The 17,680-nt window shown below is 44.4% G+C and overlaps 1 protein-coding gene across 1 annotated transcript in view; it reads left to right on the top strand.

The window, feature by feature from the left end:
* The window catches only part of ATP6V0D1 (ATPase H+ transporting V0 subunit d1), a 77,829-nt gene that overhangs the window by 30,877 nt on the left and 29,272 nt on the right, over nucleotides 1-17,680 (top strand). The window contains exon 2 of the mRNA XM_067552892.1: nucleotides 12,472-12,643. Coding sequence (XP_067408993.1) covers nucleotides 12,472-12,643 — 172 coding nt within the window. The remainder of the gene's footprint in view (nucleotides 1-12,471; nucleotides 12,644-17,680) is intronic.

Raw genomic sequence — 17,680 nt, 5'->3', positions numbered from 1 at the left:
TGGAAGGCTATTCTAGAACTTCACGCCTCTGATGGTTAGAAACCTGCGTCTAATTTCAAGTCTAAACTTACTGGCGGCCAGTTTATATTCATTAGTTCTTGTATCCACATTGGCACTGAACTTAAATAATTCCTCTCCCTCCCTGGTGTTTATCCCTCTGATGTATTTATAGAGAGCAATCATATCTCCCCTCAACTTCCTTTTGGTTAGGCTAAACAAGCCAAGCTCTTTGAGTCTCCTCTCAGAAGGCAGATTTTCCATTCTGCAGATCATCCTAGTAGCCCTTCTCTGTACCTGTTCCAATTTGAATTCATTTTTCTTAAACATGGGGGACCAGAACTGCACACAATATTCCAGAAGAAGTCTCACGAGCGCCTTGTATAACAGTACTAACACTTCCTTATTGCTACTGGAAATACCTCGTCTGACGCATCTAAGGACCACATTAGCTTTTTTCATGGCCACATCACATTGGCGGCTCATAGTCATTCTGTGATCAACTAATATGCCCAGGTCCTTCTCCTCCTCTGTCATTTCCAACTGATCATCCCCAGCTTATAGCAGAAATTCTTTTTAGTCCCTAAATGCATGACCTTGCACTTTCCACTATTAAATTTCATCCTATTTTTATTACTCCAGTCTACAAGCTCATCCAGATCTTCCTGTATGATATCCCAATCCTTCTCTGTATTGGCACTATCTCCCAACTTTGTGTCATCTGCAAACTATTAGCGCATTCCCACTTTTTGTGCCAAGGTCAGTAATAAAGAGGTTAAATAAGATTGGTCCCAAGACTGATCCTTGAGGAACTCCACTAGTAACCTCCCTCCAACCTGACAGTCACCTTTCAGTATGACTCATTGTAGTCTTCCCTTTAACCAGTTCCTTATCCACCTTTCAATTTTCATTTTAATCCCTATCTTTGCCATTTTAACTAATAATTCCCCATGTGGAACCATAACAAATGCCTTACTGAAATCTAGGTAAATTAGATCCACTGCATTCCCTTTGTCTAAAAAATCTGTTATCTTCTCAAAAAAGGCCATCAGGTTGGTCTGGCATGTTCTACCTTTTGTAAAGCCATGTTGTATTGTATCCCAATTACCGTTAACCTCAATGTCCTTAACTACTTTCTCTTTCAAAATTTTTCCAAGACCTTGCATGCTAATGAGGTCAAATTAACAGGCCGATAGTTACCCAGATCACTTTTTTCCCCTTTCGTAAAAATAGGAACTATGTTATCAGTTCTCCAGGCATATGGTACAGCCCCTGAGTTTTTACAAATTCATTAAAAATCCTTGCTAACGGGCTTGCAATTTCATTTGATCGTTCCTTTAATATTCTTGAATGGAGATTATCCGGCCCCCCTGATTTAGTCCCATTAAGCTGTTCAAGTTTCATTTCTACCTCGGATGTGGTAATTTCTGTCTCCATATCCTCATTCCCATTAACCACCTTACCACTATCCCCAAGCTCATCATTAGCTTCATTAAAAACAGAGGCAAAGTATTTGTTTAGATATTCAGCCATGCCTAGTTTTTCCTTAACCTCCACCCCATCCTCAGTGCTTAGCGGTTCCACTTCTTCGTTCTTTTTCTTCCTATTTATATGGCTATAGAACCTTTTACTATTGTTTTAATTTCCTTTGCAAGGTCCAACTCTACTTGGCTTTTGGCCTTCCGCACTTTATCACTACATGTTCTGACCTCCAAGAGGTAGCTTTCCTTGCTGATCCCTCCCATTTTCCACTCCTTGTAGGCTTTCTGCTTTCTCTTAATCACCTGTCTGAGATGCTTAGTTATCCAGCTTGGTCTACAACTCTTGTCTATGAATTTTTTCCCCTTCCTTGGGATGCAGGCTTCAGATAGTTCTTGCAACTTTGACTTGAAGTAATTCCAAGCCTCCTTCACATTTAAATCCATGAGTTCTTCAGTCCAGTCCACTTCCCCAACTAATTCCCTTAATTTTTAAAAGTTAGCCCTTTTGAAGTCAAAGACCCTAGTTACAGATCTATTTTTGTTTATCCTTCCATTTAGTTTGAACTGAAATTAGCTTATGGTCGCTTGAACTAAGGTTGTCCCCTACAACCAGTTCTTTTATGAGGTCCTCACTGCTCACCAATACCAAATCTAAAATGGCATTCCCTCTTGTTGGTTTGTTAACTATTTGGTGAAGGAATCTGTCTGCTATCACATCCAGGAAAATTTGGGCCCTATTATTATTATTATTACTATTATTATTATTATTTATCACTTGTCCTCCAGTCTATATCTGGGAAGTTAGTCTCCCATAATCACACAGTTCTGAGTAGTTTTTACTTCATTAAAAGCCTCCTTCCCCTAATCTTGTTTTCAGAAATGGCTGAACTGTTTTTTCTGAAACTTCAATTTCTGGAGGCAGAGACCAAGTATGAAAATGAATGCTCAATGTTTGGCAAAGTTACAAGCAGCTGAAAAGGAAGGATTATAATGGAAGTGTGAGGAAGTCAAAGAACAAGGGGCATTGTCAGTGCCTCCTATAATGGCTAGTCATCTCCCCAGGTATCCCCCATTTCTCTGCTGCTTTATTGTGGCAGCTAACATCAGGTAGGATGCTCTTGCTGTTGCTCATCTTCTGCTGAAAACTCATTCCCACTTAGCCAGAGTTTGGCGCAATTGAGACTTGTTCAGCATTTGGCTCTTGGTTTAGTTTGCTAGCCATAATGATGGCGGGGCAGGTTTTCTCACCTTTTCCTTCCTGGTTGTGTGCTGTAAAATACTAGATTGTAGTGAATAGTGACTGGTGATCAGCATTATAAAATGAGTGGCTGGGAGCAGGAGCAAAAGTCCATTTGGAGACGGCAGCCACGTCTACACTTACTTGGAAATTCGGTGGCAGTCGATGGGAGTTACGCAAGCTACGCAGAGTAGCTTGTGTAACTCCTGTCGACTTTGTAACTCCTCTTCTACACTGCGCTGTGCCGACGGGAAATGCGTTCCCATTGATGCAGCGTTACGCCACTTGAGGGGGTGCTTTTAACTTGTTAACTTCCGGATTGATTGAGCGGGTCTTCACTGACCGCTCAATCCATCTGGATAAATAGATCTGACGGCGGTGAATTTGCCACCATCAGTGAAGACCGTCTGCGTACATCTGTCTTGAGGCATCTGGGACAGGGAGTTCGAAAGCAGAGTTAATCCAGTCTCTGGGAGAGTGTTCAATCTGATCAGATGGTAATTTGTAGAGAGGAGCCCAATTGAAATTAAGATTCCTAGTTTCCAGAGTTCTTGGACTGGCTCCCCTCTCACAGAAATCCATTCCAGTGTTTACATAATGTGTTTACAACTCCAGCTGTGCAAAACTTTGAGTTGGCTTTCACTCTACTGAAATGAGTGCTTCTGAGCACCTCCCAGTGCTCAGTGCAGAGGGGTCCAAACAAATGGCCAATGGAAGCTTCCTCGAAGCCTTCCAGTTGAGAGGTTGCTATGCAGCGCTTGCTGTTTGCCGCTTCTTAGTCCGTTATCTTGGATTCGAGTGAAGCACCTCTGGGAATTGGGCCACGTATTCATGTACTTTTAACATGGAATTCAGGGGCCTGATTCTAGCTCCCAGCTTTGAAAATGTTAGCTTCAATTAAACAAAATCTTACATTCTGCAGAACCTAACCCTGTGAGATAAATACCCCAGGTGAGCAGATCAAGATCCTCTTGATGGAGTCTGACCTTCCTGATGAATCATCTGTGAAGTGCTGTGTGAATGTAAGACTATGAAGTAGTACATGAATCCTGATGCTGTCCTGTTGAGACTTCTCTGTGCATCACCTAATGTGCAGCTGGAGCCATCTAGGTTTGTTTGTGCTTAGCTCACTAGAATAACTTTCATAGCACAATAATGCCCACAATGTGCTAGGCACTTCCCAGAGACCCAGGACAGCATTGTCCCTGTCCTGAAGGTCTGGCAGACAGAAAACACAGGCAGAGGTTGAGGCTTAGCAGCCAAGTGACCAGCATGCTGGCAGGCTAGGCTGTATGAGTTCTATCTGGGGCACTTGCTGGTACTGAAGTGGGGGAGGAATAAAAGCTGTTGAAGGGAGAGAGTGGAAGGGAACTGAAGAGGGAGGAGAGCTGGGTGAGAAGCACAATAGGCTGAGGAGGGAATGAGGCTGATCAACTGAGAGGGCACAGTGTGGGGAGAGGGAAGGGGTGGGAGCCAGGAACTGATGGCAGTACAGCAACTGGAGGAAAATATCCAGGCTCCAAATGTCAGAGGTGAGTGAATGTCCATGCCCGGGAGGTATGGGAGGAGGCGATTCCTCTGCTTTATAGGGGTCAAAAGGTTTGGAAAGGCCCTGCTTTTCCTCTGCACACTCATATCTATATCTGGCTGCTTAGGGAAGGAGCCTTGAGTGTGTGCACAGCCATACTGGTAACATTTGAGACAGGCAGCTGTATCCCCAGAGACCAGAGTGCTTAGACCCAATTGCTCTAGAAGCCAAGAGGCAGTAGCTGCTACCACCCTCGCGATCTCTTCTACTTTGTATGCTGCACTCCCCTCCTCTGCTGTACCTTGGTATGGCCCAGTGACCATGGGACAGTCACTTAGTGTGTCTGTGCCTCAGTTCCCATCTGTGTGGTCGGGATAGAGCGTGCTCTGCCCTCTGCAGGGTGTGAGGGTAAATACACGAAGATTGTGACGTGCTCGGATATTATGTTGATGGGGGGCCTTAGAAGTACTATGGATAAGTGCCTTCAAGGCTAACTGCTGGGTCTTGCTCTCCTAAAGGTGGTGGCAGTGCAGAGATGCTTCATTCGGGACCCGGTGTTGGGCAGAGAGGGAGAGTGCTTTTGAGCAGCTGTGCAGCCACAGGCTCTGTTCTGGATGTGGCTTGACTCTGTCGATCAGAGCAGGGCTATGGGCATAGTTTGATCTCTGTGTTTGGGGGGGCAGCTCCAGTCAGTCCAACAGGGCCGTGTGTAGGGAGGGGGAAATTCCGCACCTGCCTGAGGCTGCAGTTTGGGAGGGGGGAAATGCCCTCCTGCCCCTCCAAACTATGCCCAGGAGCAAGGCCTAGCAATGTGATCTGTTGCTGGACTCAGGGATGTGGGGACAGGGAAAAGTTTCTGACAGGGCCATGAGGAAAGAACTAAGTATCTGTGGATCTGTTTAGGGACCCTCTGAAAAGGGTTGAAAGGGGCATCAGTGTGTCAACAGCATAGCTAAGCAGCGATAAGTGTCTGGTCTCTAGCCTGTTTGTTTCTACAACTTGGACTCCTGCGTGAAGCATCTGGGAGGCTGAGCAGAGGCAACAAGTCCTTCCTGTGGGAAGTGGAAAAGAAGGGGGGTGCCCAAGACTCATTAGCTTGTGACTGAGACGAAGACTAGCCGACTTGTGAGGAGTTCACGGTGTGTGTTTGCTGCATTCTCCAGGGGGAAAAGTTACCAAGTACTTGGAAACCAATTAAAATTAAAAAAATGTGACCTTCTGAAATCCCCCCTTCTCTCTCTCTCGTGGTGCATTTGCTCTATGCCCTGCCAAGTGAAACATAGACGAGGTGCCAAGTTAGGCTTCCAGGCTTGCCCAAGGATGTCAAGGCTCAAGACAGCACTTACTTGGGCTTCAAACCAAGCAAGTGTTGTCCCTGATGGACCAGTGCCACAGTTCACTTGCTGGCACTGGACTGGGAGCCAGTGGGGGAAGTCAGGGTGGGGACTGGGAGGCAGTTTGCTGGGATGGAGGGAATGCCGAGATTGGATGAGAAGCTGGGGGAAGGGGAGGAGACAAACTAGGAACCAGGATGGGGCGTTGGGTAGCAGATCTACCCCTTGCACCCCAGCTCCTTGTCAGAACTGAGTCTGCCTGGGCAAAGAGACTGGGATAAAAAGTGAGGGAGATTGTATGAAGAGCCTGGACAAGGGAACTGGGACAAGCTTCCTGAGTGGAGACTGGGACTAACTTATCACATACTGTTTTCACAGGACCCCACCTCATTCAGAGCACAGGATGGGGATGAATCAGGGCTGTGTAGTAAAAGGAGGGTGTCATCTATAAGATCCTTGCTTCATTTGTTGCAAAACTGGAAGGTGTGCAGTCAATGGGGCTGGGGTTACAGGAAGAAAGGATGGTGTCTCAACCTGAATGATGCCCTGGAGAATTAGGTTCTATCCCTGCCTCTGATGCAGAGTTCCTGTGTGATGATAACAAATCACTTCACTTAAACTTTTTGCAGGAAGTTGTTCCTAATTGTGTGTGCCTCATTTTGTGGGTGACTGATTTAACACCCTGGTTTCTTGTGAAGTGCTGAGCACTCACAGCTGCAACTGAAATCACCTGGAGTTGTGCTTTGAACAGAGTAAGTGCTACATGATGCTCATTGCTCTGAAAAATCAGTTATTTTAAGCATCTCAAATTGGGCACCAAAATTAGTGGAAATTGTTTACCTTAATCTGCCTCCATTCCCCATGTGTAAAATGGGGATAATACCACTCCCTCATCTCACAGAGGTTGTGAAGGTAGGTTAATGTTTTGCAAAGCACTCTGATACTATAGTGACAAGTGCCACAGAAAACCCAGGAGGCAAGGACTGATTCTCTTCCAAATAGACCAGGGTATGTCGATTATGCAGTAAATAAGGCCTGGGGCTGCACAGGTACAATGAGTGCACTATACCACATACTACACTTAAAATACGTTCCTTACAGAGCAGCTCGCAGCCCTAGAGCCCACAGGAGTGGCACCTGCGGGCGTTGGTGTTTGAGCTGATCTCCAAGTGAAACCTACAATCCACAGGTATTGAAGAAAGACCTGCTGCTCCCCACCCTTGAGGGCCACAGCAGTGACCCTACTGAATGTTCTACACTGTGCATGTGCAGTTACCGTAATTGGGTAACTGGGTAATTGCATATGCTAATGGATAGTTAGATTAATAGATTTTAGGGCCTGAAGGGACCATTACAGTACAGGCCATAGAATTTCACCCAGTGCTCTGAGTGTCCCTAAACCTCTGACTGCCAGAAGCTGGCATTGGACTGAGATGGATCCTGCTAGAAATTGCTCTTTTCTGTTCGTTCACTCAGAGCACCTGGCAGTGGCCACTGCTGAAGGCAGGGAACTGAGCTAGCTGGACCATTGGTCTGACCCAGTTTGGCCTTTCTTACGATTTCTGCATCAGACCTGTACCTTTAACGTTAGATCTCTTTCTAGAAGATTGTCATGTGGAATCCACCACATCCCTAGTTAAATTGTACCTTATTTTAGCTGAATTTCTGTCTACCTTCAGCTTCCAGTCATTGGCTCTTGTTCTGTCTGCTAGCTGAGAGCCCTTTACTATCCAAAATCTTCACCTCATGTAAGTACTTGCAGGTGATGGTCAAGCACCTCTTATCCCGATCTTGGATAATAAACAGATCGACTCAAGGAGCTCAGTCACTGTAAAGTAGGTTTTCCCGACCGCCATCATTCTTATGGCTCTTGTCTGACCCCTTTTTTCCAATTTAATATTCTCTTTGAAGTGTGGACACTGGACAGCATCAATGCTGTATGTAAAGGTGATACCACCTCCTCATTACCTTACTCAGTATTCCCCTGCTAATATGTCCAAGGACTGATCATTCTTTTAGCACTCAGTGAGGCTGTGGCTCAAGTTTGGTTGGTTTCCACTGTAACCCCCAAGTCCCTTTGAATCTTTGCTTTCCAGAATATAGTCCCCTTTCCTGTATGTGAGATCTACATTCTCGGGTCTTAAATTTTGCATTTTGCTCTATTCAAATGAACCCATTTTACCAGGACATCCAGATTGCTCTGTAGAACTGACCTGTCCATATTTACTGCTCCACCAATTTGCAATCTGCAAATTTTACTAGCAAAGACTTTGTATTTTCTTCAGTGTCTTTACCAATGATGTGGAATAGCATTTGGACAATGGATCCCTGCCAGACCCCTACTTGAAATGCTCTCAGTGGATTAGGATTCGCCTTTAAAAATTGCTTTGAGCTCCATCAACTGTTTTTTAAATCCACTTGATGTATACAGCATTGAATGATGTATAGTGATAACTTTACTCTGAATGTTGTGTAGCTGTGTAACTGCATGTGCAGATACTATTCATATTGCATGTGCAGTTGGCTGTAACTATGCATACAGGTTAAAGGCACAGTTGTGAAAAATCAGTCCCATAGACATACCTCGCTCATTTCTGAGTCTGTCCAGTGGCGATGGGTATGCACCCAGCCTTGGTAACTACACTTGTTCCTGTTGTAAAGCTGAGTTGCTGCACAATTCAGTGGGAAGGCAAGAGTGGCTCAAACACTTCCAAGGAATCAGGAAAGGGTTTTTGGATAGCCAGTCGGCTACTTATCTCAAGTGCCTGTACACAAATGCAAGAAGCCTGGGAAACAAGCAAGAGGAACTGGAAGTCCTGGCACAGTCAAGAAACTACGACATGATTGGAATAACTGAGACTTGGTAATAACTCTCACGATTGGAGCGCTGTCATGGATGGGTATAAACTGTTCAGGAAGGACAGGCAGGGGCGAAAGGGGGAGGAGTTGCACTGTATGTAAGAGAGCACTATGACTGCTCTGAGCTCCAGTATGAAACTGGAGATAAGTCAGTTGAGTGTCTCTGGGTTAAGCTTAGAAGCAAGAACAATAAGCGTGATGTCGTGGTGGGTGTCTGTTACAGACCACCAGACCAGGAGGATGAGGTAGATGAGGCTTTCTTTACTCAACTGGGGAAAGTTTCCAGTTCACAGGGCCTGATTCTCATGGGAGACTTCAATCACCCTGATATCTGCTGGAAGAGCAATACAGCAGAGCACAAACAATCCAGGAAGTTTTTGGAGAGTGTCGCTGACAATTTCCTGGTGCACGTGCTGGAGCAACCAACTAGGGGCCGTGCTTCTCTTGACCTGCTGCTCACAAACAGGGAAGATTTGGTAGGGGAAGTAGAAGTGGGTGGCAACCTAGGCAGCAGTGACCATGAGATGGTCGAGTTCAGGATCCTGATGAAAGGAAGAAAGGGGAACAGCAGGATACGGACCATGGACTTCAGAAAAGCGGACTTTGATTCCCTCAGGGAACTGATGGGCAGGATTCCCTGGGAGGCTAATATGAGGGGGAAAGGAACCCAAGAGAGCTGGCTGTATTTTAAGGAGACCTTATTGAGGGCACAAGAGCAAACCATCCCGATGTGCAGAAAGAATAGCAAATATGGTAGGCGTCCAGCTTGGCTTAACAAAGAAGTCTTTGGCGAACTTAAACGCAAAAAAGAAGCTTACAAGAAGTGGAAGCTTGGTCAGATGACTAGGGAGGATTATATAAACACTGCTCGAACGTGCAGGAATGAAATGAGGAAGGCCAAAGCGCAATTGGAGTTGCAGCTAGCAAGGGACGTGAAGGGGAACAAAAAGGGTTTCTACAGGCATGTTGCCAACAAGAGGAAGATTCGGGAAAGTGTAGGCCCCTTAAAGAAAGAGGGAGGCGACCTAGTGACGGAGGATGTGGAGAAAGCTGAGGTACTCAATGCCTTTTTTGCCTCTGTCTTCACAGACAAGATCAGCTCCCAGACTGCTGTACTGGGTGGCACAGAATGGGAAGGAGGCGAACATCCCACAGTGCTGAAGGAACAGGTTCAAGACTATTTAGAAGGATTGGACATTCACAAGTCCATGGGGCCGGATGCAATGCACCCGAGGGTGCTGAGGGAGTTGGCTGAGGTGATTTCAGAGCCATTGGCTATTATCTTTGAAAGCTCATGGCAACAGGGGGAGGTCCCTGAGGACTGGAAAAAAGCAAATATAGTGCCCATCTTCAAAAAAGGGAGGAAAGAGGATCCGGGGAACTACAGACCGGTCAGCCTCACCTCAATCCCTGGAAAGATCATGGAGCAGGTCCTTAAGGAATCCATTTTAAGGCACTTGGAAGAGAGGAAGGTGATCAGGAACAGTCAACACGGATTCACCAAGGGAAAGTCATGCCTGACCAACCTGATTGCTTTCTATGATGAGGTGACTGGCTCTGTGGATGTAGGGAAGGCGGTGGATGTGATATACCTTGACTTTAGCAAAGCTTTTGATACGGTTTCTCACAGTATTCTTATCAGCAAGTTAAAGAAATATGGGTCGGATGAAAGGACTATAAAATGGATAGTGAACTGGCTAGAGCATAGGGCTCAACGAGTAGTGATCAATGGCTCCATGTCTAGCTGGCAACCGGTCACAAGCGGAGTTCCCCAGGGGTCGGTCCTGGGGCCGGTTTTGTTCAACATCTTTATTAATGATCTGGAGGATGGGGTAGATTGCACCCTCAGCAAGTTTGCGGACGACACTAAGCTGGGGGGAGTGGTAGATACCCTGCAAGGTAGGGATAGGATACAGAGTGACCTAAACAAACTGGAGGATTGGGCCAAAAGAAATCTAATGAGGTTCAACAAAGAAAAGTGCAGAGTCCTCCACTTAGGAAGAAAGAATCCCATGCACAGCTATAGACTGGGGACCGACGAGCTGGGCAGCAGCTCTGCAGAAAAGGACCTGGGGGTAACGGTGGATAAAAAGCTGGATATGAGTCAGCAGTGTGCCCTGGTTGGCAAGAAGGCCAATGGCATATTGGGCTGCATTAGGAGGGGCATTGCTAGCAGGTCACGGGAAGTGATTATTCCCCTCTATTCGGCATTGGTGAGGCCGCATTTAGAATATTGTGTCCAGTTTTGGGCCCCCCAATACAAAAAGGATGTGGACAAGTTGGAGAGAGTCCAGCGGAGGGCAACAAAAATGATTAGGGGGCTGGAGCACAGGACTTATGAGGAGAGGCTGAGGGAACTGGGCTTGTTTAGTCTGCAAAAGAGAAGAGTGAGGGGGATTTGATAGCGGCCTTTAACTACCTGAAAGGGGGTTCTAGGGAGGATGGGGCTAGGCTGTTCTCGGTGGTGGCAGATGACAGAACAAGGAGCAACGGTCTCAAGTTGCAGGGAGGGAGGTCTAGGTTGGACATTAGGAAAAAGTTTTTTACTAGGAGGGTGGTGAAGCACTGGAATGGGTTACCTAGGGAGGTGGTGGAATCTCCATCCTTAGAGGTTTTTAAGCTGCGGCTTGACAAAGCCCTGGTTGGGATGATATAGCAGAGGTTAGTCCTGCTTTGAGCAGGGGGTTGGACTAGATGACCTCCTGAGGTCCCTTCCAACTCTAATATTCTATGATTCTATGATTCTATGATAGTGTGTTCACATCTGGCTCAACTTAACTTCCTGCCTATCCCTTTCCCTCTCAAGCCCCTTGAATCCCTAGGAGAATGTGCTTGCCTCACTAACGCTCTGACAAGATGAAGCTAAAGGCAGAGAAGAACACTGTGTGCTAGTGCAGCTAGTAACACTTTGAGCAATGATTTATTCTAAATGACCTTTTTAAAAACATTTTTTGGATTCAGGTACAGCCCCTGCAGATGCATCAAAAATCTTGCTTGAGCCAAAAGTGTTTGTTGTGCCAAAGGAGAGAGTTTGGCACGTTGGGGTTATCTGATTGCCAGCCGTGCAGCTTGCAGTGGGTCAGATGGCATTGCAGGGGGAGCTGAAGTTAGGGAGTCGACTAGTGCGCCTGCTTTATCATTCAGATTTTCTCGACTCTCTCGTATTAGGCATTCCTGCCCCAAGGAAACACGTTCTGTTCCTCCTCCTCTGCACGAGTCTCATCTCTGAACCTTGACATAACACACTACACGATATTCTAGTATTACTCAGATGCAGTTGATGACCAGTACTTGCTTGCAAAACCAAACTGGCTTTGCTGCCGCTTCATCAGATTCTGAAACTCCAAGGTGGTGGGTTGGGTCCCCCTGGTTTCTGAAATTGATGTCTTGATCTGTACCATACACAGAGCAAACACGTGCCTGCCTCTTTACAAATGTATCCGTTTCATTATAACTGTGTGTTAGCCACACAAAGTCCTGACTACTACTTTCTCCTTATTAAAAACCCACTGAGAAAGGTGCCTGCAGTGAACCCTGAGACCAAAGCATTTCTGGGCAGAGTAAAGAGCTTGGTTTTCACATGTGAAATGTGCTTGTAGATACATCTCTAATGATAGTAAGCATCAAACTCAGGCAGATCATCTGCGCACAGGTCTATAAACATAGGGGTGCAAATTTAAAGGGTTAAGGCGAGAGAAGACAGATATATTTGAGACACCTGAATTTGTTTCTAGGGTACAGGGGAGGGCATTGCTTGAGGAAAGCAAGGTTGGAACTAAGATAAATGGTTGGCCTTCTCCTGCGCTTGGATTTGCGCTTGGACTTACACTTGGTAGGAACTACAGTGAGCTGAATTGGACAATAGAAAAGCAGAGCTACCTCTCTGAACAGCAGGTGTCACTGTGTGCCAATGAAAAGGGGAGGGAACACTCGGATCAAAGCACAGTGCTTGCTGGACCTTTTCCTTTTCGTAATAGTTTTTTAAAAATAACCTGCACTACTGTAATATCCTGAGCAGTGGTTTCTGCTTTTTAGATTTGAAGCTGCACCTCCAGAGCACAGATTATGGGAACTTCCTGGCCAATGAAGCCTCTCCCCTTACTGTGTCCGTCATAGACGACAAGCTGAAGGAAAAGATGGTGGTGGAGTTTCGTCACATGAGGAACCATGCATATGAGCCATTGGCGAGTTTCCTGGACTTCATCACGTGAGTACAACCTACTCCACAACAGCACTTGGAAGCAAATTTTGCTGAGCTTCCTAACTCGAAAGGGCATTTCTCACCTAATGGGCATAACAGCTGCGGTCTCGCAAGTTTGAGAGTGAAATTGTCAGGGGATCCTGCTGGTAGTGTCCTCGTCAGCTGTACAGTGCATTGGGTAGATGTGTATTCAAAAGGCTTCCACTCCAAAGATCCTGCTAATGCAAATGCTGAGATCTGCTTCAGTACAGATTGACTTAATCTTCCTTTTGGAAGCTTTCCATGGGCATTGAAATCTTCCTGTTTCATATAAACCCCATTAGCTGCCATGCTACTGTGGTCACACCAAAAAACAGTCTTGTGTGCATGGGGTGTTTGGGTGGCTCTGACCCTTAACAAACAATAAGTCAGAGTGCAAGTCTGACTATTTGCTTGCACTAAGGTTCATCAGAGGCCATCTGCAAAGCTTAAAATAGTCCAAGACTTCTTGCAACCCCCCCCATTGTATTCTCTAACCTCACAGGCACCTTCCACTTCATCTACAGCCATTCCAAAATAAATCTCTAGGAAATCTTTGCTGGAAGGGGAGTGGGCTGTTGTGGTGTGGTTTTGTGAGTGGATTTGTAGATTTTAAGACCAGCAGAGGCCATTATGATCTATTCTAAAATCTTGATCTTTCTCTGATACCGCCTCATGAACATTAGGCTGTTACCTTCAGCTCCACATGGCAGACACAGAGCTCTTAATCTTCCCATGAGCACACCACATCTAAATCATCTCTTGGGTAAACTAGATAAAACTTCTCTAGTGTCACTGTAGAACTGGGTTTTCTTTGATTCATTCTTGTGGCTCTTCTCTGAACCCTTCCAACTTTGGACACCAGCACTGGACACAGTGTCCAGTATGCAGAGGTAATATCTCCTCCTTGCTCCTTCTCAGACATCCTCTGTCTATGCATCAAAGGTCACGATAGCTGCCTTAGCGCAGCCTCACGCAAGAAGCTCATGTTCGGTTAGCTTCCACCATGACCCAAGTTCTTTTCAGAGTCACTGCCTTCCAGCATGCAGTCCCCATAGCTGGTAAGTGTGACCTGCATTCTGTGCTCCTAGATTTACAACTCCAAATTTAGCTGTAATACAATACACACATTTCTGTACTTATTTTACCATGTAGTCCAGATTGTGCTGTGTATGTGACCAGTCCTTATTATTTATTACCACACCAGTCTGTCCCTATGAACTATATCAAGAATTTATTTTTTTCCTGAATGTTTGATAGAGCTTTTGAATTGAGATTGGCCAAGACAGATCTTGGCAAGACTCCCCTTGAAACAGCCCCATTGACATTCCCTTTAATATGTGCTACATTGATTTTATGTAGTGCTAGTTTTTGATCAGTTTTTGTGCTAAATCAAAGTATATTTCATTACCTTAATAAACCCAAATTGTAATCTCTTCAAATACTAAGGTCATTTGAAAAGCTCTATTTTTCATACAATCCTATTGATTGATACAGATTACACTTCCATTCTTTGATAGTCCTGTATCACCCACTTTGTTTTACTTAGGCTGGATGTCAGATCAATAACTGCTTGGCTTATCCCATTTGTCATTGGGATTGGATTTCTCCCTATCCCCGGAAGCTAACCCCAGTTCTTGAAGATTTATTAAAAATTATCTAGATCCATAGAGCTCCTTGGTAAACTTCAAAAACTCATGTGTGCAAGTTTTCCGTGTTTGCTGATTTTGAATGATCTGTTGGAATAAGCTGTTGGAATAGAAAGTACCTTCTTATTGTGATACATTATCCAGTTTTTTGAGCATTTCTGCCTTCTCTGCTTTATTACTGAGAACTTACTATCTATAAGTAGGTATAACCAGTGGTAAGATTATTTTTGTTCTGGTATTTTTTTTGACCTTACAGGCCAAATATTTTTCACAGAAACCTTTTCAGTGTCCTTTATTAGTTGTCTGCACTTCTTAATTTATATTCACTGCCATCAGCTGCCCCTAATTTCCATTTTTGATGGCACTTTGTAAGCGTGGGGGGGGGGGGAAAGAGTGTCAAATTTATAAATTTGCCAAAATACCAATTAGATTTTAAAGCTGAAATCTAATTGGATAGTGTTATAGCCAATATTAGACTGAATCTAATAGGATAACCCCTTCTTACTGAATCCTGGAAGCATTAGTTTACTAACTATAACACTAGATTATTTTCAGGTCACCTTTTAACTAGAACAGTATTTCTTGAATCAGAACACTTGGTTATTCTTAACCAATCAATAATTTGTAAATTCACCCAGAACCACATCAACATACCATCAACAGTTCACCAATCAAGTGTAGACAAAACCAATGTTCTAGGTGCGTGCTGATCACATTAATATAGTCTTGCAAGCAATTGTCACAGATTTGTAAGAGGCTCTGCAGTTATACCAAAGAACAATGCAAATCACCAAGATTTTTTAGTATAGTTATAATAATCATCAATTCTTTAGTACCAAACACACTTATCCCACTTCCAGTATTTATCCAAGGAGTAAGAATGTGCTTGTCTTTAAGGCACTTGTGGGAATGTCTGGGTCCTGCACTTTGAACACATTGATCAAAAAAGGGACAAATTGAGGCTATTAAAAGGAATTGCTTAAAGTTATTGTTCAATTCTCTCTTAGGCCAATTTGCTTGGACTTGCAAAGGAGGGAATGCATATGGCATTAGTTAAAATCTAAAATGTGGTTATGTGAGATCTCACTAAAGTGTGTGCACTCAGTAAGATATCCCTCAGCTACATATGTTAAAGAACAAAAGGGGAAATAGTCTTTAAAATGAAATCTGACTACTTCTTCTGATCTTGTTAACCTGTGGGTGAGAGTAGAGTCCTTTGCATGTAGCTGGTCCAGGAGTCCGTCACACTGGGGATTCTGCAGCTTTGTGGGTCAACGCTGAGATGCTGGACAAGGAGAGAGGCCATCCATGGGGGTTCAGTGGGCTCTGGGGTCCCACACTTTGACCTCAGGTTAATGCATCTGGCTTCAAAGCTTCTTGGAGGGGACCTGTTGATTTCTGTTGGCTGTTTACCATCTCAGTGCTCAGATTTCAGCTCTCTGTTTCTCTGCTGCTTCTGCTGGCATCCAAAAGATGGCATCAGTGTGTAACCAATGTATTCAGTTCTTTTCTGATCGGAGGCTTTTTATATTTGATTCATTTTAAGGATTATATTTTAGTATTCGCTCATGTTATTAATTGGAATTAAGCAATGTCGTTTAATAAATCAAAATGATACCCTGGCTTGGTGATTATCTTCATCCTTCCTTGTTGTGCTATACAATGCCTATCTCTTCTAAAATGCAACAATCATTTGTATTCCATGCATTTTGACTGTATAGGAGCTTTTCACATTATTTAGGGCTTACAAGAGAACAATAAACATTATCCACTTATAGCGGGAGTTTGTCTGATTACAGGGCAGTCAAATGTGCAGCTTCTAATTTGGGGTGAAGGACATGAGGAGAGAAAACATGAGGAGAGAAAACAGATGTATAGTTTGTCACTTGGGGTGAAAACGTGATTTGCATTTCTTGTGTTGACAGTGCCTGTTTGACCTCCAATCTCACAAATTATTTCTAGAAGGTTTAACTCAGCTTCACATTCCACCCCTCCTGCCCCTCCACCCTTGCTTGATCCACTTGTAGTGGGCCACAAAGCAGAATGTTTGGTCATTTTTTTGGAGTTCTTTCTAGCTAGGTTGGGAGGGTGAAAGAGATTTTATCCACATACAATTATGAGAAATTCTTGCCAGGGCAGTTAACAATACTCAGCCATTTTAGTTTCTGTTCTTGGGAAGTGGAATTTCTAATCTTAGCTGATCTGTAAGTCCTTAGACAGAGTGTCTCACATGAGATGAATTATTTTTCTATTGTCTTTACTTACTTGGTAGATCCTATTTTGGGATAAACAGAGGTGGATAGCTTTTCTGATTTTTAAGGGCCGGGGGAATTAATAATTATTAATCACCCAAGTTCTCTGTACCTCTTAGAGCTTTTTTTGGAAGCAACATTTTTTGTGGCTGAGGAATTGTGGATTTTTAGGCATCTCACAAAGTGTTCTTACACAACTCCTGATTTTTCATTCACATCTCTGATTAAACTTTTCTTTCCAATCAATTTTTGTCATTTTTTGTTCGGGAAATTGGCTGTTTTAAAGTACCAAAAATTGTGGCGGCACTTAGTAGCAACTCCATAGTTAGGGTTCAAAAACAGGCTTAATATGATGCATTGATTCTGGTTTTTCTGTTAGCACGGCCTTTCGGTCTGAAACACCACATTATTCGTTTTATGCCCTTTGAATTGTCTGTGCAGTCTTCTGTTTTCAAATACTTCTAAAAGGAAGTCTTTAAAGTGGGCCCTGGCTGAAATTTGTTCTTGGTAGTCCCATCTTTCATTGGTGACATTCTTTTAAAAAACATTGTCTGCACACAACATCACTGAGGTGACTCTGGAGGCAATCTGGTGCAATGGGTTCTTAAAGGGATTTGGGATGATATTTTAGCTGTTGTTGGTCATGACCAGAAGCTTGTGAACTGTAGACTGAAGGCCAGTCCTGTGAAACCACACTGTCTGTCATTTTTCCCCACAGCAGAGGAGGGCAGTCCTCCAATAGGATAGCTGCATTTCTTGCCCCTAACTTAAGCAATAAAAAAAATCGCTGGGAAACTAAAACCCAGACTTGGCTGTGACAGAGTTAGGGCTGTATAATGTACCTGTTGCAAACCCACAAAACGAGGGCCATGTAGGTAAGCCACCTAACAAACAGCACATTCCTTCTGCTGCCCGTTCAGACACTCCTTACTATTAACACAATTACTGTACCCCACAGTACCACATGCCATAACCTTACCCTTGCCCCAGTAGGGGGGCCAGCTTTCCAGCACTGCTCTAACTGCCGTCAGCCCTCTCCCAACACAGCCCAGTACTGAACCAAACATCCACCACTGCTTGTGTTGGGGAAGAGTAATGCAATAAAGGGTGGATCGAAGTAGGCA

The sequence above is a fragment of the Emydura macquarii genome, unplaced genomic scaffold, assembly GCF_026122565.2.
Source record: "Emydura macquarii macquarii isolate MOO-44397 ecotype Brisbane River unplaced genomic scaffold, CSIRO-AGI_Emac_v2 contig_295, whole genome shotgun sequence".
In the NCBI taxonomy this organism is placed as follows: Eukaryota; Metazoa; Chordata; order Testudines; family Chelidae; genus Emydura; species Emydura macquarii.
This window is presented reverse-complemented; position numbering and strand designations above follow the sequence as displayed.